We start from the raw sequence: 27,063 nt of genomic DNA on the forward strand, positions 1-27,063 counted from the left end.
ATCCTATATTTTCATCGCCATCTGTTCCCCCTCCTTTCCCCTGCATTCATTCTCATCAAAACTGCCATAACCCAAGCCCGTGAAACTTTTCCACAGCCAGTGAGAAAAACCTCACATCAGGCAAATACCACCACCACCATCACCGCCACGGTATTGAGTCAGTTGAGTATAGCTGGCAGCGGCGCGAGCAAGGCCATGATGGGAACGTGATGGTGCTCGAGCCATCCCACCGTGAACCAATATTTCGGCCACCCCACAGGTGCGTGTCGCCATCTATTGGTTGAACTAACGCCTCGTTCAAGATGACTGCCGTGGGACGCAGCCTTAAAGGGATGGTGAACCAAATTTGGATTTTAGAAAAAACAATGCAGGAAATGTTGGCGGGACGCTACAATCCCTACAACACTACTCGTAAGGCGATATATCGAATGGACGGCCGTATTTTCGGAAAAAGAGGTCGAGATTGTACAAGGCCGACAAGGCGCGCGACCGTGAAGAAACCTAATTTTCTCCTCTCTTCACTTCACTCCCTCAAGGCCGCGAGGCGGAGAAGACGCGAGGCCGTTCCCTCTCCTTCCCAGAGAAAACATGACGTGAACATTTCTGTCAAATGCGCCTCCTTTTCTTGAAAAATGCGGTCATCCGTTTCAGATATTGGTGTATTAATGATGTTTTGGCGTTTGTAGTATCCCGTTGCACGCTTTTTCCGCATGTTTTGTGGAATCCAGATTTCGGTTCAGCATCCCTTTCAGAGCTAAAGTTATAATAGACCTATTGCTAAATTACCCCAGCATCAAGGAAAATGCACGGATGGGTGTTCCACGCGTCGCACGTGCTGGCCTCAGCAGTAGTAACTTTTCTAAAGCAAATGCCTGAAACAAATTGCATCTTGCACGCGCGTTCGCCAACGCTTTATTTTGGTTATTTACTTCGAATATTTTATGCGGGGAAGGCGTGCGCGTGTGGCGCGTGGAACACCCCTCCCTGCATTCTCCTTGATGCTTGAGTAACTTAGCGATAAGTCTATTGACCCTTTTACCAATTCAGCGACATCTAGTGGCTGAAATATCAGTCCAAATTTTTGTATATGCTAACAGAGGAGAGATTCTTGTACCTCTTCATCAACGGTAGACGCACGAAAGTTACGGTATCTTTCGATTGACATTTATTTCTCTATTTGCTTCAGTTTCGATCATGTCAAGACAATACCACTTTGCACACGGCGCTTATAGTTCAGTGAACCTCTCGATAAAATGAGCATTTTATTGTCATAAGCTGTTTAGGGCGTGCTGAAGCCGAGCATTCCAAAGACTTACATGACAGCCTCAAATGTATAGCGCTTAGAAGCTCATAAGTCACGTCTCGGTGACATCGAACAAAAATACAACGAACTATAGCGTATTTTCAGCATTCCTTAACTCTCCGGCGACATCTGTGGACTGGAACGACCTGCCCGGAGCCATCGTCTCTGCTCAAGACATCGATTCCTTTCGCCAAATGTTAACCTCGCTATTTTGTTAACCAACTCCCTTATGTAATACCCTGACTCAGGGTTCTTAAGGTATTTAAATAAATAAATAGATGCACAGGGTTCATATCTGTCTCTTTCTTGATATCGTTCCTTCCCCAGCCATCAAAAGGCCACCATTAATGTAGAAATGATGCACACTTAGGTGATGATAGCTACTGATGAGTCCAGACTGAATTTCGGAAAGTGTCTATTAAAAAGTAGGCTGCCGCTTTAAATCTTCAAGAATATTTCTTTTCAGTTTTACAGTAAGAGCACGGTCACTTCATTGCCTTAGTCCCTCTTTGATGGACCGTTCTGCCGCATTTGTTTCTTTCTAGATGAGAGTCAATTTTCTAAACAAACCAAACGCTCACTATGACATCGACGTAATAAGAGTGATTGCAGACTCTCAGTTTTGACGTTGTTAGTTTTAATAATGCGAGAATTCCAAACTTCTACTTTGTTTTTTCAAGTACACCCTGAATTTATCATTAAAGCTAAATATAAGTAGACGAGGTTACAACTCATGGCATCACACGGAGGCAAATCCTGGTCCTGACGTCAAGGAGGAGCCATAACAGTGCACCACCGAAACAAATTGGCGCTAATGGTTACTAAAGTGTTGCGCATCCCAATACACTTGTCGCTCTAGGCGCTTTGCTGCTCTAGCCCTTCTTACCGGCGTCGGACACCTGCGGAACGCTGACCATGGACTGGCAGCAGCGCCACGCTGCGTTGCAGCATTGCTTCCACTTGCTCAGGTAGAGGGCGTTGCCGAACGAAGACACCACGTCGCTGTCCTCGGTCGCGTTGGGCTCGGCCAGCGTACAGCCGCGACCCAGCGCGCAGTCGCGGCACAACTGATCTCCGCACAACCTGCGAATAAAGAACGCGCGCAAGCCAAAATATAGAAGGGCCGCGTGACGTAGAGTCAGCGATAGTATGAGCTGGCCTATAATAGGTTAGTGCCAGCCGAAAGGGGTAAACATTGAACGGTTTTATGTGAATGCTCGGTTTACAGTCACAGCGATAGGACATCTTATATGAAAATAATATATGGTAATATATCTTGCACTATCTTTTGCACCATGCGTACAGGAACCATTGCGAACGACTGCTTTGACAGTGGCACGCTCATTTATCTTTTTCACACAGATGCCCTCTAACGGACGTCACGTGAGACTCAAGTGGCGTTATGCGACGTCACAGCAACTGCGGCCATTTAGCGGGCGCTGCACAAAACTCTTATGCGCGGCTGTTCTCAACACATGCTGTTTATTAGGCTTTGCATTGAATCAGCTCGCGTGTCTCAGAAAGGTTTATTTAAATTTTATCTAAAAAAAAGTTAATTTCATTTTCTGGATAAAACGCTAAATACATGTATGGCGTAGGCCGCATTCAAAGGTTTCACCCGTATTAATCTATCCACCTATTCAGGCCACCGCTACCGAGTTTTTTCTTAATAGAATAACTCATGATATCTGGAGCTATACCCAGTGTTCTGCTGCTCTTCTTTTTAGTCTTTAATTGTCCGTTGATGCTATAATCAATGCAGTTCCTCGTTCGTTGACAAACGGTATATCTGTGTCCTCTTCGAGTAGAGCATGTAGTCGGACGACGATAAACAAGATGTAACCTTGCAAAAAGAATGACATGCAAACTACAGGCAAAAAAAAGAACTACGTTTTTCGAAATGAAACCTAGCTACCGAAGAAACAAGAGTGGGAAGGTCTAGAAAATTTCCCGTGATATAATCATTAATGAAACAAATATAACTTTCAATTTTGAGTATTCTCTTTCCAGCATCAGTTCGGTGATTAGGCAACTTCCGTTTTCCAGTCTTTCGAACAAGAACTAAGACTTTGAATCTTTGAAGACCAATATTGGAAGCATCAGTGTGTTGATTTAGCAACTTTCCGTTTCGTTATCCTTAATCTAATGAACGTGACTTCGACTTTGAACCATTATCTTTTGAGCATCAGTTTGGTGATTAGGCAACTTTCCGCTATTTTACTATGACTTTGGATCACCTCTGAGGCATCAGGGTGGTGATTAGGCACTTTATGTTGTCTAATCCTTCATAAAACAAATTTGACCTTGACTTTGGAGCATTCTCTTTGTTTGCGTCAGTCTGGGGATTAGGCAACTTCCTGTTGTCTACTCCTTTCTATAACGAATATGAACTTGACTTCGGAGAATTTTCTCTGAAGCATCAATTCAGTGATTAGGCACCTTTCCGTTGTTTAATCCTTCATACACAAAATATGGCTGACTTTTATAGAATTACCTTAGGAGCATCAATTTGGTGATTAGGCAACTCTCCGTTGTCTAATCCTTCATACAGCAAATATGACTTTGACTTTGGAGACTTACTTTTTGAGCAACAGTTTGGTGATAAAGAAACTTTCTCGAATATAATTATCAAACTACACACTATAATAACAAACTACAAAACCATACAACAATTTTGACTTTTAGTTTGTAGCGTGCTTTAAATTACTAACCTGCTGTTGATTGACAAGCATTTTACTGCAGAAACATCTGCGCCAATATCGGTTTTAGTCGCACATTTCCAGATCACTATACCTCTCGAAGGGCAGATAAAATGTAAAATAAGTCTCATCGAGTTTGTTAGGTTACCAGCTTCAACGCAACATTTTGCCTTCACTCTACCTTCATATTATATACCTTTTTACCCCAAGCCACCCTTCCAAGCTACGCAACTGTCCGGACACTTAAAACTTTTGGAAGGGTTGCCACCGAAAAGCAAGACCAAATCAAACTAACTAAAAAAAAGCAATCGAAACCAGCTTGTAAGGGGGAACAAAACCTCCCTGAATAGCATCAATAAACCCCTTCTTTCGACATCGGCTCTCACGACCACATCATTTGTCTCGCTTTTTCGCACCCTGATCGAGCATTCTCTCGACGTCGACGAAACAGTCAAGCTGCGACACAACACAACAACGAACTAAGAAAGGCCTAACTCGACTCTTTCTACTCTGTCCTTACGATGTCCCCAAACTTGTCGCTGGTGAAAGAGAAATGGGAGGATACTGCTCAGGACGAATCGACCAAAACCTCTCGGACAGTTCGTCGAGCGTGATGGAGCGCTCGCGTTGAAGGCAACGCGGCCAGCCCTTCAGAGCAAAAAAGGTATCTCGCTCGGTGCACCTCAAGAAAGGTTCATCTCGCCAGAGGACAATCAAGAGGCGTGTTCCGTGCAAAGGGCAACATCCTTTCGTTCCTAGAGTCGGTAGCTCGAAAGAGCGATCGACCGGCTGGAGCTAGTTTCTTTTGTTGGTCGCTTCTGGTCAAAAGAGTCCATTGGATCTTTCTTTTTTTATTTCTTTTGTTTTTCTGATTGTGCTTTAATCGAGCACGCTGGACGATCTAGTGCGAGTGTAGCTCTGATGGAGAGACCGATTTTGCTCAAGGGTGTTTTAGCGTCGTTAAGTGGTGCCGAGGAAAGGAAAGAAAGGCGAAAATGGTTGGGATCAAAGACTTCGCTAGTGGGTGTAGAAGTTCCGACGACTTCATCCTGTTTTTTGGGCTGGGGAGCCGCCTCCTACCAGGCAGCTTGTGAAGAGGCCCACACGGCGTACTTACGTTGTACTCCAGTAAAATTATAAAAGAGCAAAGTTCGAGCAATTTAATATCAATGTTGCAATGTTGTAGGCGTTGCCGAAAAAGATGAAAGGAAATGCGTTACCCATTACTTGGAAATAAAAGGAACGGGTTAGCCACCTACGCAACCTAAAAAAAAAAACGCGTTACCAATAAAAAGCAGCTCAAGTTACGTTTGGCGTTACTTTTTTTATTTATGAACTAAAACGTTTTACTGATTTGGCGCAACAAACCCCAAACCCCATGAGCGTTGGCGTTACGGTGCTTCTAAATTGGAGTGTTTGTGTGCGAAAAAAAGGCAAAATTTGTAAAGTATATGAAATGAGCGCAAGAATTTCTTTAAATTGTGGCCTAGAAACGCAAAAATATTAAGTATAGTTTCTGAAATCTTTAATAAAAGATATAACGAGTAACGTAACTATATTACTCGTTACGTGAAATTAGTAACTTGAGTGCGTTATCCCGTACTGCCTTCAAAAACTGTAACGAGTACGTTACCCCGTTACCAAAAAAAGTAGCGCGTCACCTATAACGCCGTTACTTGTAACGCGTTACCACCAATTATTGTCCGTAACGCCGTATTTGTCACGCGTTACTACCAACACTGATGCTAAGCAGTCAGGAGACGGGCTGAGGGGGCTGCAGCCCCCGGGCCCCGGCCCTCGAGGGGCTCTGAGCTGTGGGTCGTAGAAACAATTCAATACAAAAATTATTTTGAAGGGAAAAATAAAACATAAAAAAGAAATATATATAAAGAAACTAAATAGTTTGGAAAATATTTTCACAGCTTTAAACAAGAGAGGCATGACAAAGTTACTGGCACTGCAAGCGAAAGCGAACAACACTGTGCGTGGCGAGCTTCTTTGGTTGGTGTGCAGAATGGCCCGATAAATTTGACGAGTTACTGGCGGCTCACGCTAAACCTCCGCGTTCTTTTCGAAGCGGCTTTGAGCAAAAGAAGACACGGAGGAGTCCCCAACCTTCTGGAATTTGTCATCCTTTTTCAGAAAAATAAAGGGAAACTATGCTGATTACCTTGTCCCTTTGTACTACTCAAGCTCGTGCCTACTGTTATAGGCGCCGTTTACATGGATGCGACCGAAACCCATCGAATCGAGATTTGACTACTTTGTTTGTAAGGAGATAGGTAGAAGAGGAAGACGTAGGAAGATAGGTGCGTTTCATTGATTCGATGTGCTACGATCGCCTTTCTGTAAACGTAGGCATAGTGCTTGCAAACAATTTTTTGTTTTTTTATGAACTGCTTAGCGAAGGGGACAGAGCAGTCGTCTTCGGGGCGGTCTCACTGAAGTTTGTCATATAATTGAAGTCAGAAAGAAGACCTAGACATTTCTTTTATAGCATCTTTTCCTCCGTTTTGGGAATAATGGTGGATCTTTAGTCAAGTTTGTGTTTACGCTGAAAGCTTCACACGTCTTTTTATTTCTCGATGTGTTCACGGTCTTCATATTGAGCCTCTGGGCAACCTGGAGAACGTTTTCTTGATAAAATTTAGTTCAAAGTATGTTTGCCTTTCACAAGCCAGAAGAAATGCCTTCGGCCTTCCAGAGAAAAAGTTACATAATAAAACATTCCTCGGAATTCACAATAACAAACAAAAAAGAGAGAGGTGACTGCGCAACAAGAAATGGACGATATTTTTAGTTACTGGGATTCGTTTTTCTGCCTTTGAGTGGCTGATTTTGTTAAACCAGAAAGTGGCAGTAGAAGTATAGCTAACCATAACACGTCATTCGTCTGCACCATCCATATTTTAGTGCTTTTGTTTGAGTCACAAAAGCGAGCAATGTGGCAAGGCCTTGTTTTTTTTCGGTTGCGCAGTTCTCTTCTATTTGCATTTCGAATGTCAGAGCATACGCATCTAATTTGACAGGGGGGGAGGGAATTAAGTTGAAAACAGATTCCAAAAAGAAGAGGATCAGAAAGGCTATGAAAGCTGACCAAATATGCAGCCAGTTGTCCCAAGACATTCAATGAAGACTCTACCACCTGAATAATCAAAAATCTAGACAATGACTACCGGGCGCAATCCATCATGCCAAAGAGACTGGTAAAGAGGCTGGTCCGTCTGACGAAAAGGCAAACAGCGCGCAGAAAACGGGGACTAGAGGAAGTGCAAACAGGACAAGCGCTGCCCTGTCCTCGCGCTCACTATGTACTACATGTAAGCGTCTTCCAATGACACGGAGGTAACAAGACATGGCCAAGCGAGAAAATCCGATTCGAAGTGGGAAGTAGAGGTCGCGGTTGGTGGGAACCCCAAAAGGGGTGACCAAAACAGACCAAAACCGCTGTTGGCGCCAAATCAGCTCTCATTTTCGTCGAATAGCGTTTTTTTCTTTATTTTTTTACTCTTGTTCGGGGCGTTTTCTTTTTTTTTTCGAAACTGGAAGTTTTACTAGGCTTCACCTCTTGTGAAGACATGTCTACTCCAGAAGCTTCCCATGGCCACGGTCCACCTTTCAATCATCCATCATAACCACGAAAATCGGTGCACTATTGATCACTGGCGAAAAAGATAGTTCGGCACTTCTAACCCATAGCGCTTACTGGAAAGCGAGTCGTGGCAGTCATTTGATTACCCCGTGGCGTTCGCCTATAAATAGTAATTTACTTAAAGTTATCACAACATTTAACCCGTCTTGAATGATGTCATTGCTAAAGGCACAGATATAAAAACATAAAAACACTTTAGGCTTTTCAAAAAGTAGCGTGTAACCTTTCATATCATCAGCATCGTTGTCATCATCATCATCATCACGAGGGCCTCACAAGAATGCTGAGCCCAGGGCCCCTAAATATCTTAATCCGGCTCTGTATGCAGTGTTGGTGGTAACGCCACACCTGTAACGCGTAACGTCACTTATTTCGTGTAACGGACAATGTAGTTAGGTTACTCCTCACTACTTTTCTCCAAGACTTCAAACAAATTACAAAAAATTCGTGTTACTAGGCGTTAATTGTTATGCGGCTTTTGAGCTCATCCCACACGCGTCCCAAATTCTGCCTTCCTTTTCCACACACCCACTCCCCCTTCGATTAAAAATAATAACTACCACGCCCTTGGACTTTGGGTTTTAAGGTTTCTTTCGCCAAAACAGTAAAACGTATTAATTCGTCAATAAAAAAATAAAAACATTTCACTTTTTATTTGTGATTGTATCAATAACGCGTTCCTTGGTAACGTATTTTGTTACTTTATTTCGGTACCGCCAATAACACTGATGTGAAGATAGTGGACGAACGAGTGAGTCTTTGAAATGCCTGGCCGTATTACTTTGATCATGAAAATAATACATTTTCGAAGAGGCGCTATTAGTGAAGCACGGTTTTATACAAACATGAACTAGAGAAGGTTACTCGGTGGAGTATTTCGTCGTCTCGTTAGTTAGATTTATTAAAATGTGTATAATAATGAGCTGATTCACAGTAAGAGTGTCTCGCATTTAATAGGGCAATTTTTTTCAGTCTGTAATAATTTGTCTATGGCAATGAAGCTTTGTTTCGTCATACGTCCATGAACTTTATTACAATATTTATGAATTTTCAGAGCAAATTTCATTTTGCAACTTAACAAAAAAAGTAAAAACAGACCAAACAGCTCCGCCGAATTTCTCAATCAATAACAATCGACATTTAAGTTGCATTACTCTACTTTTGCAGCATCCACCGCAAATTTACTTATTTTTGCTAGCTTACAACTTTGGGGGTGAGGATATATGTAAATTAATAGATGAACGGCGTAATTACGTTACCTCTGTTTCCAATCAACGTTCTTAAAAGTAAGCGAATAAATGTATTAAAATTCAGTTTCACGACTATTAGTTGACATTCCCATTATCTGTTGAAAAAGATTGTGAGTCATCATCCGCATCAAGATAAGTAATTTCATATATTGATGCAGACGATGTTTCAAGCTTTATCTAGTCTTGTTAGCAAACAAGCAGAAAAACATAATCCGCTGTGTTATATTAAGAATACTGTTGTTCAAATGACAAAAAGCTAAAATACAAAATCAACCCGAAAAAAAAAACTCTAACAAAGACTTTGTTTCCGTTGTGCCACCAAGTGTCCACCTATATTGGTGTGTGAGTACAGTGCTCCCTAAACGTATCCGGAACACGCGAACATGCTTTATGAAATAGGGCTCCGTGGAACAGCCCGAACAGGGAAGGCCGCTCGCTGGACCTCCAGAACTGTTCTAGCCGACCGGCCAATCCATACGTATCGTGAACCGTTTGCACGAAGTTGCATAGGTGGCTTGCGTTGTTCGTCTGTTTAGACGGCGGGAAGTCTGTCGACCCGAGTGTATGTTGTCTTCGCTGAGGGTGAGAAATTTAGCCAGTTCAGTACCACTGTCTTGGGGTTAGGGGGGGGCTTTAACGTGCATCACGCAGTAGTGGTACACGACCGCATGTTGGTGCGATGCTCATTCATATCGAAACAGTCCCGAGTGCGGGGTGAACCAACGCCACCTAAGGACAAGGCCAGTGAATGACGTCATCGTCGGTGGATGCCCGCCCCGCCCCAAGCGGCAATCACGACGCGAAGTGACAGACGCGTACGCGGAGCGCAAGTTCGTCTGCTTCTTGCACGGGGGTTGCGATGATGACAGAACGCCGAACTCTTATTGGCTGATTGAAAAAAGAGAAAATAGTGGGTAAGCTTTAAGGTTTACTTACTATCCTTTCAATCAAAGACAATCAAAGCTCGGTGTCGTTCTGATGTCAACGCAACACCTGCGCAAGAAGCAGACGACTTGCTCTCCCCATACAGTGTCTTGGCGTCGCCGCGTGTGACGTTGTAAAACGCTGCACGACGCGCTGGAGGTGATGCTAATGCAAGCTAACGTAATCACTATAGGTCAGGGGTGGCCAGGCTGGCCTGGCCTAAGAGCCGCAAACAAAACCACGGAACTTCTAAGAGCCGCGGGGGGGGGGGGGGGGGGGGCAAACTTAACTTTTGTTTAGAGTCTGATTGTACGTATGGGGGCATAAGGTTGTACGAATGTACGTATGGGAGTACAAGGCTGCCAAGCTGCGAGCTGCAGAGTGCTTTATTATGAAATCCTTTCTTTTTTTTTCCCCCAGGGAAACTTGGAAAAGAGGGGGGGGGGGGGGGTCCCCTTACAGGGGATCCGCGAGCCGCACTTGGACTAGCAAAGAGCCGCATGCGGCTCGCGAGCCGCGGTTTGGCCACCCCTGCTATAGGTCCACGCAAGCTGCGTGGATCGACGCGGTGAACAAGTCGTCTTCTTTGGCGTAGCAGTTGCGGTGGACGAAAGAACGATGCTGATCTCTGATTGGCTTTGATTCAAAGGATAGTGGGTAGACCTCAATGCTAGATGCTTTGTGGTCTACCCGCTACTCTTTTCTAATGAGCTAATAGGAGCTCGGCGTTTTGACATCATCACAACCCCTCTGCAAGAAGCTAACAAACTTTCGCTCCGCACAGTAATTACGTTTGGGGGCAAAGGCACGCATGCCTTGTCTTCTCGGGGGTATTAATAGACCCCAAGACCCCTGGGTCTTGTAGCGCGACCTTTCGCTCCAAGTGTTCCGACCTTTGGTGTGTCAACATACTCGGTCTCCGATTCCGCGGCGAAGCTGTCTGTTATCGGATGACTCATCTGCATGCATTTCATGTTCCTACTGAATCCACCATTCAGTATAACTTTCGATTATGGCGGTCAGCTATTTAATGTAGTGCCAAGGAGCGGCAAATAGAGCCCATTGCCTGGCATAAAGGCCATAGACCTCTTTCGAAGAAGATGAAGCCGGTTGGGCATAAGACGTCTTTTTTTGCCATCAGAGGGCCAGCAGGACCAGTGGCACATGCGATGTCTTCGATCGGGAGGGTGCTAAGGCTGCTCGGTGGCAAGCTCGACAGCTAGCTGGAAGACTTGAAAGGCCCGCATTCGCGAAGACCGTCGCCCGGCCAACACCGGTGTCAAACCATGGAACCCCACCTTATTGGAAAAACCAGCATGAAAATCAAAGTGGTCAAGCTGGTAACTAAGCTGGTCAAACTGGTCAATGTGGTAGTCAAACTGGTTTAACTGGCAATCAAGCTGTTTTGAGCTGGGCAAGCTAGAATTGAAGCTGGTCAGTATGGTTTAAGTAAAAACCAGCATGGTCTAAATAGAATCTGGTTTTAGATTCGATCTGGTGTTGCTGGGAGCTAGTTTGGTCCTAACTGGTCAAACTGGCTTTCCATGGAGCCAATGTGGTCAAGCTGGGAGACAGCAGGTCAAGCTGGGAGACAAGCTAGTGAAACTGGTCGAACTGATTATTGCGGTGGTCAAGCTGGTCTTGTAGGAAGCGCGCACGCCAAGGTCCGCTAGAGATGGTCGAAATGGCATTGCTGGGAGCGCGCGCGCGCCAAGGTCGGCTTAGGCTGGAACGAGACCACGTCCTGTTCTTTGTCCTCTCGTCTTTGGTAGACGACCGAGCGCTTCAGACGCGCTGCAAGCTGCCTTTGCGTGCGAGAAAAAAGAGAGAGAGGAAGTGGTAGGAACGTAGAATTTGACATACGTTTGGCTAGCTTGCCCAGATTTTCGAAGGGACGGCTGTGTGCGCGTTGTTTGGAGACTACTTGAGCCACGGTGCAAGCAAAGCGGGTTTTCAGGAGACAGGGAACGGCAGTCCGTTCAATGCGGGAAAAGGTCGGATGTCCCGACTGAGGCGTCGCTTCGTGTCTTCGAACGTGTGCGTGCTCGTGAATGACTGTGGTGCCGAAGAGTATCGCGAATGATAATCCAAGCCACACAAATTTACTCGCCTCTGCCGACCACGCAAGAGGCCGCTTCGCCCCAATTACTGGCGGAACCCAGGTTCGCTCCTTTCATCCGTGTAGTATTTACAATTGCTATTGCCTGTTTTTGGTTTGTGTCTAGTATTTTTCGTGTTGAGATATAAGCAATCTGGTTTTATTAACATTGTTTGCTTTGCACCGTGAACCATTCTTTGTGTGTCGGTTAGTACTGTGTCAGCGTCGAAGATGTGTAGCATCTGAGCTCATGTGAGCAGGCCGCAACCACAAAAATAATAAATCGGATGCCAAGTTGGCTTTTCTGAAGAGCTTAGCGTGTTTATTTTGTGTATTAATGTAAACAGGAACTGGTTGGGAAGTCCACCAGCATGAACAGCATGCCAAACTGGGCATGCTGGGGCATTAACCCAGCTTGAAGGTGGGACCAGATCAACCAGAGTGACCAGCATAACCAGATCAACCAGCGTGACCAGTATGACCAGATCAACGAGCATGACCAGCATGCCAAACTTGGCATGCTGGGGCAATAACCCACCTTGAAGCTGGGACCAGCTTAAGCTGGATTTTTCAATAGGGCACTCCGGGGCTGCTGGACTTCTCGCGTGGCGGGAAATTCCGCCGATTTGTCTGTAAGCCGGGCACGCAGGGAAGCCTTCACCAGGCGCTCAAGACCGGCCTGCTAAAAGTCAGCAGCCCATGGTGGCCCCTTGAAGACCGCCATCGCAAAGACCGCTGTTAGGCCGAACGCTCTTCCCCCTCTTCAGCCGCAATATCAACCTCGCGCCCGCATCCACAAGCTCCATTTTAAACTATTGTCAACATTTTTTTTATTCATCTGAACAATACAAGTCCATCATCTCTGGACGCGGCAACACGGGCCTTCAGGGTATGAGCGACTTGTCCTTCTGCGGTGCCGCCGCTCTCCTAAGCCACTATAAATATCTATCTATATTTAAGAAGTCCATCTGTTGCATCGGTTGAAACCGCGATTTTGGCCTTCAAATACCTCTCCTGCTAGTGCAACTTCATTGTGCGACTACAATATGAAGCTGTTTTTCAGTTGCTTTCTCAGTTAGAAATGAGCACGTTTCTATAACGGATATTTATTCGGTAACAACCTAATCTCCTAAAGCCCCCTTTCATCTTCAAACTGTGGAAGATAATAGTTCCGCTTTCACAACGTTACACAACTTGTTTCGACAGAGCGTGTGTCGAAACAAGTTGAGGCTCCCGATAGACTATTCCACAGGTTGTGCGCGGGTAACCAAAGAAACGATTGCACTAGGCCGATCGTCCCGTTTCATCGTCCCAATACCCTATGCTTCTTAAATTATCCATGACCCGGGAGAGACCGGCTGCACTCTAGAGTGGTAGCCAGACCGCCAGAAAGGCATGGCATGCGGCAGGCCTTACTGCTGCTCCTCGCTAATGGCGCAGTCACACTGGAAGCGGATCCGGAAACGCGAAGCGGATCCGCGCGTTCTCAACCGCAAAGCCGCTAGGATCGAGCGGTTGGAGCGCGTTTTTGCCAACCGCTTCCTAACTGATTTCTCCCAACCGCCTTCACGAACCGCAAAGCGGCAACCAATTACAACGCGACGCTGACTTGACGTCAGTGACTTGCGAAACAAGATGGGACCTGTCGCTGGTGAGGCGTCCGAGGCACTGTAGCCCTGGCATTGCAGCAAACAAATCAACGGAGAAACATGGTGTTCAAGTCCGTCTTTTGAAACCGCCGCGAAAAGAATTGACTCGTAATCTTAACAGGCTTCGCACCGGTGATTTGGTTCGGGTAAGAGTTTGTTCATTATTCCGGGTGCCACAGCCCGAAGCTCGCTGCTTTGTTAGTCTCCGTAGAACGTCAGAACACGCTCCTGAGCAACTGAAATGTCAGCTTTTGTACCGACTAAAGTAATCGTGTGAACCATTGAAAGCTTTCGACACCGTGCATGACCACCACGAAGGCTGATAGAGACGTCGTGAGCTTGATTGCGTTGCCAACGCACTACCGCAGAGCGGGCAGGGTACCTGCGCTAGCTCGACCTGTAACGTTTACTACTAACAAAATAAATAAAAGGAACATATTCAAGGAATAAAGTATGCGTACCAGACGATGCAGAGGTAATCCATACGGCGTTTATTTGCGCTGCATGTCAAGCAAACAGTAGACTCGCTCGACGTGCGAGTGACGAGAGGAGAGTCCGCCACCAACGAAGCCTCGACGTGCTAGCATCGAACACATTCCCCCGCAGTAGAGTGCCTTCATGTGCGCTTCGCATAGAGTGATGCCAACTGCCTGTTTCCCTTTCCCACGCCCTCTTCCACCGCCATTTTGTTCCTCTCATTGTTTCCCCGTGCGCCGGAAAGTGGCCTTTGTGTTCATCGGTAATCCCATCCGAAAGGGAAAATGCTAATCCTCCCTCCGTGGGTTCCACAACGCTGCTCCGAACTTCTGAGATAAGGTGCTTGTTTCCGGGAGGGTTATAAGCCCCACGGATTATCGCTGAGGAACAAAATGGCTGCTGGTTTGCCGGCGAGTGGTATTACAAAGGGTGGCATCACCCTAGCAAAGCGCACATGAAGGCTCCCTACCCCGCACCACTGTCCCCACCACCACTCTTATCTTCCAAAATGATAAGAGTGAACAACGAGGGGGAAAAACTGGCCCTCTATCCCCCCAAAAAAGGTCAGCCAATTCATGCGGGAAGGGTCCACTTCGAGGAAAAGTTCGGGGACATCCTCTTGTGAGTCAGCAAGGCGCGCCAAGCTGAACTTTGCTTATGGGCGAAGTCGAGGGAGTCGCACGCAATTTTCGCGGGTCCATGCCTCTTTTTTCGATGCCTCAACTCGTGATGCGTGCGAACATCCCGAAGAAAAAAATCTTCAGAGTGCCAGAATAGCAACATTTTGCTTTGGATCGTGAATTAAAGTGGATTTTGAATTGTATAGCAGGGTTGCCAAACGCAACTCTCAAAAGATCACGCGTGTGACCGCCGAGAAACCTGCCAACCCTTTCTCCAACCGCCAACCGCCTTTGGGTGTGTCTCAGTGTTGGACAACATACGCGATAAAAGTAGTTCAGTTACTAAATACCTGCTTCATAAAGTATTTAAAATACTACTCAAGTTACTTTCACTGTAAAGTATCTTGAGTAGAGTACAAATACTTAGAAATTTCAGTTACTTTTGGAGATACCTCCGCATTGCTTAATTTGTATCGACGTCACTGACAACAAAAATTATACAGCTGCGTGAATCTGGTTTACCAGAATGATTTACTAGCACGCAACAACACAAAACCAGTGTTGTACGGAACGTCTTTCCAAGGAACGGCGTTCCTGGAACGCGTTCCTTTTAGGGGGAACGAAGGAACGCCGCCGTTCCATTTTCCATCACTGGAACTGGAACGGGAACGCGTTACATTTTTACTGGAACGGAAAGAGTAACTGCGTTCCTTTTTTTGTTTAGTGGGGTCATTTTCATTCTATTTTTACGCGGGAAATTTTAAAAGTATAAAAGCTATATCTTTACGAAAATATTGTTTTTAACTCGTTCACGCTTTGGTTACTTATTTTATGATTTATATTGTGTGGTACTCGTTTAGTAAAAGTCGGTTGCTGGAAACTTAGTGGGCATCAATTTTTTTTTTTTAAGTGACCTAGACTGCGGTACAAATACCAAAACGTTTAGTCGCACGAAAAGACACGAAGAGGGACGTTTCAACTCAGCTACGTTATTTGCTTCCACGAATCCTCATACACCCAGAAATCTAAGGCCAACTACAGCCATTTCTGAACTTTCATAAATAGACCTACAGTTACAAAAAAATCACAGGTTACTATTCATCGAACGCACTTTTGTTTCCCGAACATTGGTCACTTAAACGATCCACAGAAATTAACCTTTAATCCTTCTCCCTTTGTCCCCCACCTTCAAACTGAACAACGAATCCAACCTTCACAAAGAACTACTTGTAGTTTTCAAGACTGACCTTCCAAAAGCATACCCTCTCCTTCACTTGCTAGTCTTGAGGACAGCAACATCGAGGAGCAACTGCTGTTAAGTTCGAACAAAGGACTTTGTTAGATTGAAACGTGTGAGGTTGTAGTAAAACGCTCGTGCAATGTGGGGTAACAGTAGATTTGGCTTGTCTGAATCGTTCACCACAAACATGAATCTGATTAAAAGCTGAGATTTTTAAACTTGAATATATCAACAACTAAAACCTTGATTCCGCTTGTTTTCTTCTCCTGGTGCCCCTCCATCACGACATCAAAATTCGTATGTTCCCATATGATGGGATAGAAAAGAAAAAGAAGAAGAAAGCTTTGCTTGATCTAACCAAATATGGTAATTAGAAAAATACAAATGTAACGTATATTTAACGGAACGTTTCATTTTTTAAACTGTAACGGGAACGAGTTCCTTTTCTCACAGGTGGAACTTGTAACGGGAACGCGTTCCAAAATTCAGAAGGAACGAGGAACGAGCTTTCGTTCCTTTTTTTGAGGAACGGGTACAACACTGCACAAAACGGGAAAAAAAACGTCGTACGGTTGTTTTATGCAGTCATATTATAAGAAGCAGGATATTGTCACCAATTAAAAATGATGAGGTGGCGAATAGCTGAAGAAACTAAACATTTAATGGGGCGAACTTGTTCTCAAAACAAAATAGAGAAATACTAGCGTCGCTGGCGCCGATGTCGGCGAAACAGCAGGATCGACCGCTGGGTCGAGACTGACTCTGGACCTCCACACGGAGCACCTTTTGTACATGCGTGGATTTCTGGAACATCCGGCGTAGAACGTTCGGCGCGTAGAACATTGGTAACTCGATCAGACGACGAGGTTTTCAACTTGCGAGAATGTCAAGTTGAAAGAATAAATAAGATGAAGGGTCCGCTCCCTGGAATCGAACCCGGAGCCTCTGCGCGAGAACCAAGCGCGGCAACCATTCGGACACGCATTCGCTCTGCAACGCGCGTGGCAATATCACTGATAATGTTACAAAACATCTCTGGGACAAAAAGAAAGGTCGCTTTGGGGAGGAGATAGGACCGTGGCGCCCCAAGCGGTTAACCTTAGAACTGCACGGATGGGGACAACAAATACCATAAGTCGGCGCTCGGCTGACATGACCGAATGCGGCGTCAGCGTTCGGCTGGAGTTCATGTTCTCCGGTGAGGGGAAGGAGGAGCTCTCTTTTTACCACTCCGGCTTGCATGAACAATGCAGCATGCACGGTGCCCAGCTCAGCACAAAAGCCCATGTAGGTCAAGTTCGCATCCTCTGACGACTGCTTTCGGGGGAGATCCGGCCCTTAACGTCACTTCGTCGATTGTTAGTATTTTTACATTACACTGCGCCCCGCGCTCTGTTAAAGAAAATGACATGGACGTTCACACAAGGCCTGTGGTCACATGCACAGGCCTTGTGTTGGGTAAACACCGAGGTGTGGGGACAACTAACGGGACAAAGCGCCTCGCCAATAGTGACATCGCTGAATATCACATCCTGCGGCGCACCTTAGACGCATTGTTTAAATACAATCCATATTCCGTATATGGGGGTTCACTATCAACGAACTTGGGATACGGATATGAGTGAATGGATAACAAAAAGAACCTACATAACAGTCCCGGAAGTGGTCGCACCTTCAATTAGGTTGCGTTTAGAAATGCACTCAACCTTGGGGGACGCTTTGTTGGCATTTTGAGTGGCGTCCAGCTCCTAGCTGATTTCCTGTCCTGTTCTCTACTTAACAATGATCGTTTGCAGACAGTGTTCGCGAGAGCAATAAGTGCCTCAGTGACAACACAAAAAAGAAGAAAAAAAAGAAAAACCTCGACGATTTGCAGTAGCGTTGTTAAATATACAAGAAAAAAAAAGTATTATTTTTGTGTCCACTTCTCATTTTCTTCTTTTTCTTGAAGCCCAAGTCTGCATTGTTGTCCCAGGTCATTTCCCGGTCTGCGTTGAGCCTCAGTGTGGCAATTTTTACTTCCGTAAAACCACCCCTTTTTTTTAATTTTTGGAGGGAACTCTAGGAAACAAAAGGCGCCTTTGGGAAGGCGAGGGGAAAACCTTCATTGTATCAGCCTTGGGCTGAAATATGAATCGAAATCGCCAAAAAAGCGATGTTTTCACGAGCTCAATCAAAGCCACCGCAGCTAATCGGAGCTAGCACCAGGATTTGGTTGCTTGAAAGAATGTACACGATTGCTCGTTCCACGTTCACGCCACTTCATAGCGAAAAACTCGGAAAATGGCAGAATGTCAAAAATGTATTTCAGATAATGAGTACAAGATACTTAGAAATGTAATCAAGATAGAGTATCAAATACTCTCGATCAAAAGTATCTGCAAGATACCAAGGTACTTCAAAAAGTATTTGAAATATAGTATCTTGAGTAGAGTATTTGAGATAGGCACAAGTCTCGTGTGTCTGAACGGGGTCGCACGCAAACGGCATTCGCAACCGCTTCGCGAACGCGGATCCGCTTCCAGTGTGAATTCGCCAAAAGTCTAGGCAGTTCTTTACGGCCGCTAGAAGTTCGTGCCTCAACGGGAGCTCTCGTGAAGGTGAATGGGTGCAATGCAGGCAAGCGCTGACTTCCTTTTAATCTAGTGCTGATGTTCTACTTTGTCAACGAGGCAATCGAGATTGAAGTCATGTGCCACCCCTCTCCATGGCTAAAGAGGCCCCATAATGCAACGAGCTCACTGTTGCATGCATGAATTTATGAAGTAGTATATTCTTCATATGTATAAAGTAGTCTATTCTGCATACGTATGAAGAGGTAAGGATATAAACAGGGACTGCAATTAATATTCTGATTATAATGATTAAACATGATTATGAGTAAAGCTTATATATTATATTTATGACGAATATGATTACACTTGTGAAACTGATCTCTAATTTAAGAAGGGCCAGCCGGTTGTTTCAGACGCAAAGGTCTCCAAGAGCCCACCATTGCTATCATTTAGTGATGGAGTCCCTTCAAACGCGGTTTTCAGGGGCAAATGTATACACGTCCATCCACTCACAAAGACCTGCACAACTGCACTTCTCAATAAAATTAAGAAAACCCATATAGGACACGAAGAAGCCAGTAAGAGTAGACATACGCTATTATATTTGTGCCAGGAAAAGCACGAACCGCCCGGCAACGTACTTTACTAGATTGCACTTCTCAAGCAGCCTTCGCCTACATCAGCAGTAAATAGCAGCTGACTAGGTTCAACTGCACAGCCAGTGATGAACGAGCCAGAAGAAATATTCCGTCTTGTTTCCAGCAAACAAAAGCTATAGCAGACAGCATCTATTGTTGGTCCAAGGTTCACGCATGCGCTGCTGGCGTCTAGGCGGAGGTTATTTGTGCGAGACTGAGTGTATGAAGAGATTTTTTTGTTTGTTTTCGTTTTGTGTCATATAGCCTGGCAACCCCTACGTCGGGCCCCCAAAGGGTAGTGGATAATATTATGCTACCGTACCTGTCGACTCCGAGACAAGCGTTTCGTCCACCGGTCTACTGCTCGTAAAAATTGATGCGATATCTCTGTCTTCCTGAACCTGGATCATATCCGGCCATAGCTGATCTTTTCGGGGCTAACTACGTGCTAAAGTTGGCTCTGGGGGTTACTCGTAGTCAAGACTTGGAATGTTCTGTTCTTAACATCTGATGAACGTCCAAGAAAGTTTGGCGATGGAGACTTATCGATCGCTGGAGGCCGCAGGGGCTGGCGAGAGTCTCTCTAGTAGCCGTTGGGGCTAGCACCGTATTAACTTTTATTTTTGCGTAATAGAGCGAAGCATTGGCTCTATTAAACGCCCGAGTAGAATAACTGTAAGTTGTTTGTACTCTACACCAGATATGTGCACGTTACCCCAAAAAAGTAACTAATACCATTACTTGTTACCAGCTTGAAAATACGTTGCATGTTACCAATTCTCAAAAGTAACGCGTTACCGTACTTCAAAACTAGTTACTCTTCATGTTACTTTTACGATCAAATACTTAACAGCTTTTGTCTCATGTTTTATTCTTTTCTTTTCAGTATTCGTTGCACTTAAGCAGTCGCTGCCACCTAAAGTTTCTACTAGTTAGGTTTTCCCGACTCCTTGAGAATGCTTCTCTGGCTACGCTGAAGAGTCGTTCTGCTGACGCGCTTAAAAGAAGGAGAGTGTTGAGCTTCAGGATCTCCTAAACTTGAAATTCCCCTTTCTTGTTTGTTCTCTCTGCTTTAAAAGTTCAAAGTTAACAATGTGTTCTATGTCTTACCGTGTTGGCAAACTAGAGGTTTACATTCGATATGTACACGATCCTAAAAGGTTCAACCAGCGAACCTCATTTTGTTCCCTGGGTTAAGAGCATTTTCAGCTGTAGAGTTTGACGGACGTGGTAAAAGATAAACGTTGCTATACTGTCATACTGTTTCGTAGTTTTTCGGGTTGCTCATCTGCCTTTGTCGCAATGGACGAATAATCAGGTTAGAATTAGGTCAAGGCTGTTTAAGATGGATTCACCCGCCATTCGTATCTTTTTCCTCATAGATGGCGCAGAAATTTTCCGGAACAAAGGAGCTGCATGCCCACACCTGCGCATGCAGATCTTGTGCTCCGGGTGAGCTTGGCCGAGGGGCTGTTCGCCGCCGATCTAGGCGAGCTGGATTTTGTTTGTCCGCTGTGTCCGTCAAAACCGCCAGAGGCCAACGGCCGGCGCACAACACAAGTCAAAGAGATAGCCCTGCAGTGGTTTCCGACTGGGTCCGAGGTTGGAAATTGGACACGAAAGCAGGGTCAACGATCGACTGGAAGTTCTGTCCAGTGAACGCGTCGAAAGACACTCAGCGTCATGCTCGGGCCAACTTTACCACAGATTATAGATTACCTTTGTTGTGGAACCCCCACAGGGGGGGGGGGGGGGGGGGGGGGGGGGGGGAGTACTCCTCCTCACTCATTTCAGTTCGCCTCCCGCCGTTCGAAGTGCCATCTAGATTTTAGTTCTATAACTGTGCGTTCAATAGAGCACAACTGAAACACCATCTAGAAGCCGTGCTTTAAAACGTACGTATTCCTTAGAATACACTGCAGCTACCATAGCAGCCGCCCGGCGCGTTGAGCGACGGGAGGCGAGTCGTGGTGAGTGAAGGCGGGGGGAGGAAGGAGGGGAGGAAGAGTAGCAGGAGGATGAGGAGGTGAGGAGGAGGGAGGAGGGCTATACCATCCCCTCAGTACCCTTCCCTCCTCCTCCTCAAGAGCTGCGCTCTAATTCGGCGTTACAGGGTGCTGTAAACGTCTTTCATTTTTTGTTTACTCTAATTCTTATTATTTCACTTTATCATTTTGATAGCAAGTCAGATTATTGCCATTTTTGGCCAGTCAACGCCCGTTTCAGTGGCACGGTATATCGGTAGTGCAAGAGAAAGCCTTCAATGGCGAATGTAATCTGGAGCGTGTCTAAACCGTCTATACTGCGTTCACCTTTCAGTTGAGATTGGAATCTCCACCTTCAGCGCAAGCTTTCTGGCTTTGACAACACAAGTGTAAACGCGCAGGCGCGCGCAACCAATGCTTTGCGGAAGGCAGCGCGCTCGCGCTAAGGGCAGAGCTTCTAGTCTCAACTTAAATGTGAATGGAGTCTATATATATCGGTGATTTAATCTCAAATCATGCAGACAAAAAGGGTCAAATTTTTAGTTTCGCTGAAAAAATATAGGTTATGGCGTCGTCTCTAAAACCGCAGTAGCCACAAATCGCAAGTTCGTCGGATTTTTTCTGTTCTCAACTTACGAATTGTAAGAGGCCGCGGCGGAAAGCAGTTTTTTTTTCACATCCGTCGTGGGTCCGATGTTTCACTCGATCTCCCGTCGTGGATTTTCAGTTCACATTATATTAACTTTTTTCAAGCACTCTGTGAACACATTTAAAAGTCTCTAATACCATGAAATAATTTTAGGCTTTTTGCTTTTTTTGTGTAAAAATGTCAAAAACGCCCCCTCGGTCAATTGTTGACGAACTTTGACATTTAATTACTGACGATCTACCTGGGTTAAATCAATATTTTTTGTGTCCACGGAGAGTCCAGAACACGCTCTTTATAGATATTATAAAATGACTCGGCTGTATAAAATATCCTTTGCGGGACGTTTACGTTAATATTATGCGAAAACCAAAAAATACCATTTTTAAAATCGATTTTCTAAAAAAAAACATTTTTTTTTCTTAAAATGTAGATAAGATAGTTGTCTACACAAAAAGCAAGTCGAGAAAGTGTGTATTTTGTTTGCATGTTCTATATTTAGGCATCAAGTTCGTACAAAAACGTGTTTTTACGGCTCGAAATGGACTTGGGAATTGCGCGCCTTCACAAACGGTAAAATATTTTTGCCTTTTTTCAACGTTCCCACATAAAAATAAAATACAGTAGTTCCACCCTGTAACATTTATTGATTATTTAAATTATAGGCGGCAAGCTACATTGGAGGAGTTCAAAAGAGGAAGCAAGACTTCTATAAGTAAACCAGCATGCAGGCGTCGTAAATTTTTAATGCGTAGAAATCGGCAGACGTCGTACTGATTCGGGGCCTTCATTGGACTATATGAACGGCCCGCCCTTTCGGAACCAGCAGATGACCACGACCTTTCGCGCTCGTTGTGTTAGATAGGACGGCCCGTGACAGTAAGGCGGGCAGCGCACCCTGTGTCGCGAAGAGTGAAATGGTACGAATGTGTCGTTGACGCGGCGAACATCTCTCTCCGCGGAGATCCGATAGCACCGAAGGGTTATGTCTTTTGGAAACAGCAAAGCCCGGAGACTGACATTAAAAACGAGCGTGTTGGTAAATATACTTGTGTTTATCTTCCCGGAGACTAGTTGGGTCGAAGTCAGCCTCCTTCTTAACTATAACCGTTTGTGAAGAGTGGCCTTCTCCCAAGATGAAAAGTTAGCGCCGGCTGACGTGTTCTTTTGAAAAAGGGAAGGGGAAGAGAAAGTTTGAGTAACTGCAGTAACTACCTCGGAAGCTACTCTCCCGATATCAGGCTCGAGGCATGTTACGTCTCGGTTACCTTCTCGCGCATCGCTGCTCGAATCTATTCTTTACTTTGTTCCGCACAGCCACTGTTCCGCGCAGCCATCGTGGCTGTGCGGAACAGAGTGAACAATAGATTCAAACATCATCTGCCAAGCTTCAGTGTCGTGGGAGTGGACTCGGCGTCGGTCAGTTAAGATTTTTTTTATTTTTATTTCGTGCGTGTTCCTTCGTCCCGCTGAACTTTCTTTCTCGGGTGCAATTTTGCTGAACATTTTTGTTTTTTTAATGTTTTATGACTCACTGTTTGTTAGCATTGTTTAGTTGTTGGGTTTATTTCGTCAGGGCGTAGCGGCCTGGCGGTGCTGTAGAGAGCGTGTTCGCACGCATTCGGTTGTGTCCCGTTTAGGGAAGGCCCGGAGGAGTTGGTTTTTGTTCTTGCCATGTGCGGCTGAGTTTTTCCGTCTCTATTAGATCTTTGTTTTTTTGTTTTACCTTTACGTGTCGTCGACTTCTTTCTCTGACCCTCCACCAGGCGTGGACCTATCGCCTTGCCACCGCTCGAACCTAAATCTTTTCATTTTTTTAACGCAATTTTCGTTAAGATCGGAGTTGGGTAATTTTATTCTTACTTTATTTATTTTTATTCCATAACCCTCTCCGTGACACTTTCTCCGTGTGTTTCGGATGGTTTCTGTGTCATCACTTTTCTGTATTACGGCAGCGAAAGGATATTCCCTGATTATCTGATCGATGTGCGGTGAACAAACCCTAGCGTTTGGTTTCGGAAAGAATTGTATATAATATATCAATGATGTGTGACTTTCTATTTCTTAGTAATATGACAGCTAATAACTAGTCATGCTAGCTTACAGTGAAAGGTTTATAAATCAAAACAATACAACGTCTGCGCCTCTTGGATATTGAAGGTCTACTGGGCCTGCTGATTTGGTTTGATATATGTTTCTCGTGGTTTCCCGCTCTTATCAAAACATAAATAACTATTCAATAGCACGAAATACTTTTATAATTGATTAGAAAACGCAGACAAAAATTCAAGAAAACGTTTTCACAATCCATAGAAACGCACGGGTCGCTGTGTCTGACTTAGGTCTTGCAAAAAGAAGACGGCTTTTTCCGATATTGAGGCTTAAGTATAGAACATAAAAACAAAATACACACTTTGTCGACTTGATTTTCAAGCAGATAACGACAATATCTACATTTTTACAAAAAAAATAGAAAAAATAAGAAATGCTTTTTTTTAGAAAAACGATTTTAAAATTGGTACATTTTGGTTTTCGCATAACATTAACATAAACGTCCCGCAAAGGATATTTTATACAGCTGAGTCATATTATAATATATATAAAGCGCGTGTTTAGGGCTCTCTGTAGACATAAGAAATATTGATGTAACCCAAATAGATCGCCAGTAATTAATTGTCAAATATCGTCAAGAACTGACCGAGGGGGCGTTTTTGACATTTTTACAGAAAAAGAGCAAAAAGCCTAAAACTATTTCATGGTATTAGAGCGTTTTAAACAATCTCACAGAGTGCTTGAAAAAATTTAATATAATGTGGAGTGAAAATCCACGACGGGAGATTGAGTGAAACATCCGACCTACGACGGATGTGAAAAACACTGCTTTCTGCCGCGGCCTTTTAAAATTCGTAAGTCGAGAACAAAAAATCCGATGAACTTGCGATTTGTGGCTACTGCGTTTTCAGAGACGACGCCATTACATATATTTTTCCCTAAGTGCAAGCGAAGCCAAAGGCACGAGCTCAGTGGTTCTATGCCCTGCACTGAAATTACACCAGCTGCCATTTTCGAGGCCCTGTTTCTCAGCATGTACGGTACCTTTGCAGCGTGAAATGTGTAGTATCGCATTTTTTTTTTAATAAGTGGAATGCACATGGGATGGTGCGAGAACGCTACGTGTTAAGCCATGCATAGCGCTAGCTCGGCCGAACTTGCGTCTTCTTTCCTTTTGAGCTACGTGACGCCGTAGAATCAAAGAGCTGAGTTAGATCAGCACATTCACGGTTGTCTCGTGTTCATCAACACCCACCTTGGTGCACGCACGTACCCTACCTAAATCAAAATATGAAATCTCTACACAGATAAAAAATAAATGTGATACGGCTTGAGCCCTCACGCAGAGATACGCCAAAGCGCATGTTTTTTCGCAAATATAAGATGTGAAGCGGCCGACAGAAGCACGGGAAGCCAAATCAGCGCTGTGAGCTGCAGTCCCTGGATAAAGTATTGATAACCGCCGCTGACGAACGCGTGAGACACGTACCACGAGCGAGAGCCCCGCCGCAGTTTCCTTTCAAGGGCAGCTCCATGGCGGCTCCTTTGAGAGTTTCTGCATTGGTTGCGCGTCTGTTTCCTACGTGCCGCCGCGCAGCTATTCACCGAGATCGATCACGCGAGAAGTAAAAAATCCTGGGAAGTGCAGGAAAGTCGATGTTCCACGCGCTCCGGCATATGTTCCCCTGCTTCTGCCTCCTTTCCCTCCTTTTCTGTTTTCCATGCGTGGTGGCGCAAGTGGCGCCACTATTCGCCGAATTCAGCCACGCGACCGCCCTCAAGTGACGGAGCACGGCGTCTACAGCAGGGGGAGGGGTTTTCCCGCATAACTCTGGACTTCAAGATGGCTGAAAGCGCAACTCGGGCTCCCGTAGGAAGCCTATAGAGGAACTCTAGCTCCCTTTAGTGCTGCGCCGTCATTTGCTCGCAAGCGCTGAGCGAGGCACCTGCTCGTGCATCGGCCTATTTGGTGATTTGATGCCGCTTTCAAGACAAACAAAACATATCAAGGGGCTTTACGAAGAGCGTGGGATTCTTCGGTGTGACCGGGGGATTCGCGGAGCGCGAGGTTACGGGGCACTTTCGCACCGTTGACTGACTACACAGGTCGTGACATCGGCCGCGGTCACTCTCAAATTAAAAGTCGCGCTGCAGCAAAACACAACACATGGCATCACTTCGACCTACATGGGTCGCCACTCGTTTCTTCTATTTCTTGTGCGGTGGGGCAGACAGAAATCTCACACAGTCCATTCTCCCGCCAAAAGGCAAAATTAATCTCGTCGGTGTCAAGCAAAGGACTCTTGACGCCTGTCGCCGTCCGTACACGCTCGGGAAAAGAGCAACAACAACAAATGCTCTGGCTTGAGGCATTTGGTGCTGGTGTCGCTATCTCGTTGAACCCAGTCAAATTAAATCTAGTTAAAGCACCCTGTTAAATTTATCTGCACATATGAGCAAATACGAAGAGATTTGGTCTTCTTGTCATGGTCTTAAGATTAAGGTAGAAGACTCGTCTAGTACGTACTTCCATTTGTTGTGTCACTTTCATTGTCCAAAGAATGGTAATTTCAAATTTGCCTCATTACGCGCTCAAAACAGTCAAAATGGTCATAATTCTGTATTCTAATAAAAATCATCAGCGCTGTCACGGAAACCTTCAAGGGTCGTACGACCTTCATTACATCTTCATAATTACCCTTAACAAATATCAATACCCTGGTGCCTTCCTGAAGCTCAGGGTTATGTAGCGAAATTTGCCCACTGACTGAGGAGCGGGTGAATCTCCCTTTAGCGGTGTCTTTACTATTCAAAAGTAACAATATACCATTACTTGTTACTTGGCCTTAAAGTAACTAAGTATACGCTACTCGTTCTTTTACCAAAAAATTAACAATACTTTACTCGTTAGCGAGAACAATAACTAGGTAGAAGTAACTCGCTACTATAGTTACGCGTTACGTACATGTCTGCGTGTCACTATAAATGCCGACGGCTTGCACTTGTGGAAAAATGTTTTCTACAGATGTAGCCAGTCCTCTCATATAGGTATTAGCGTCACGCCTATACATTTTGCTCTGTTTTTTTTTTTATATATATTTTGTGTAAATAAATATAGCAATACATGCGCAATATGTTATATTTGGGTAATGTTAAGTATGGAAAAATCCTGTTTATAAATTAAGGGGTTTTGTTTTTCAGAGAAGTTAATTTCCCTATATTTGCGTGGACATTTCCTTTTTTTTAATCTTTCTATGTTGGTGTCGGTGTTTTGG

At 44.9% G+C, this 27,063-nt stretch overlaps 1 protein-coding gene across 1 annotated transcript in view; it reads right to left on the reverse strand.

The window, feature by feature from the left end:
* The window catches only part of LOC8052370 (calcitonin gene-related peptide type 1 receptor), a 234,410-nt gene that overhangs the window by 202,167 nt on the left and 5,180 nt on the right, over positions 1 to 27,063 (reverse strand). Inside the window, exon 2 of the mRNA XM_040216633.1 lies at positions 2,190 to 2,386. Coding sequence (XP_040072567.1) covers positions 2,190 to 2,386 — 197 coding nt within the window. The remainder of the gene's footprint in view (positions 1 to 2,189; positions 2,387 to 27,063) is intronic.

Source organism: Ixodes scapularis, unplaced genomic scaffold (genome assembly GCF_016920785.2).
Source record: "Ixodes scapularis isolate PalLabHiFi unplaced genomic scaffold, ASM1692078v2 PGA_scaffold44__24_contigs__length_19508400, whole genome shotgun sequence".
In the NCBI taxonomy this organism is placed as follows: domain Eukaryota; kingdom Metazoa; phylum Arthropoda; class Arachnida; order Ixodida; family Ixodidae; genus Ixodes; species Ixodes scapularis.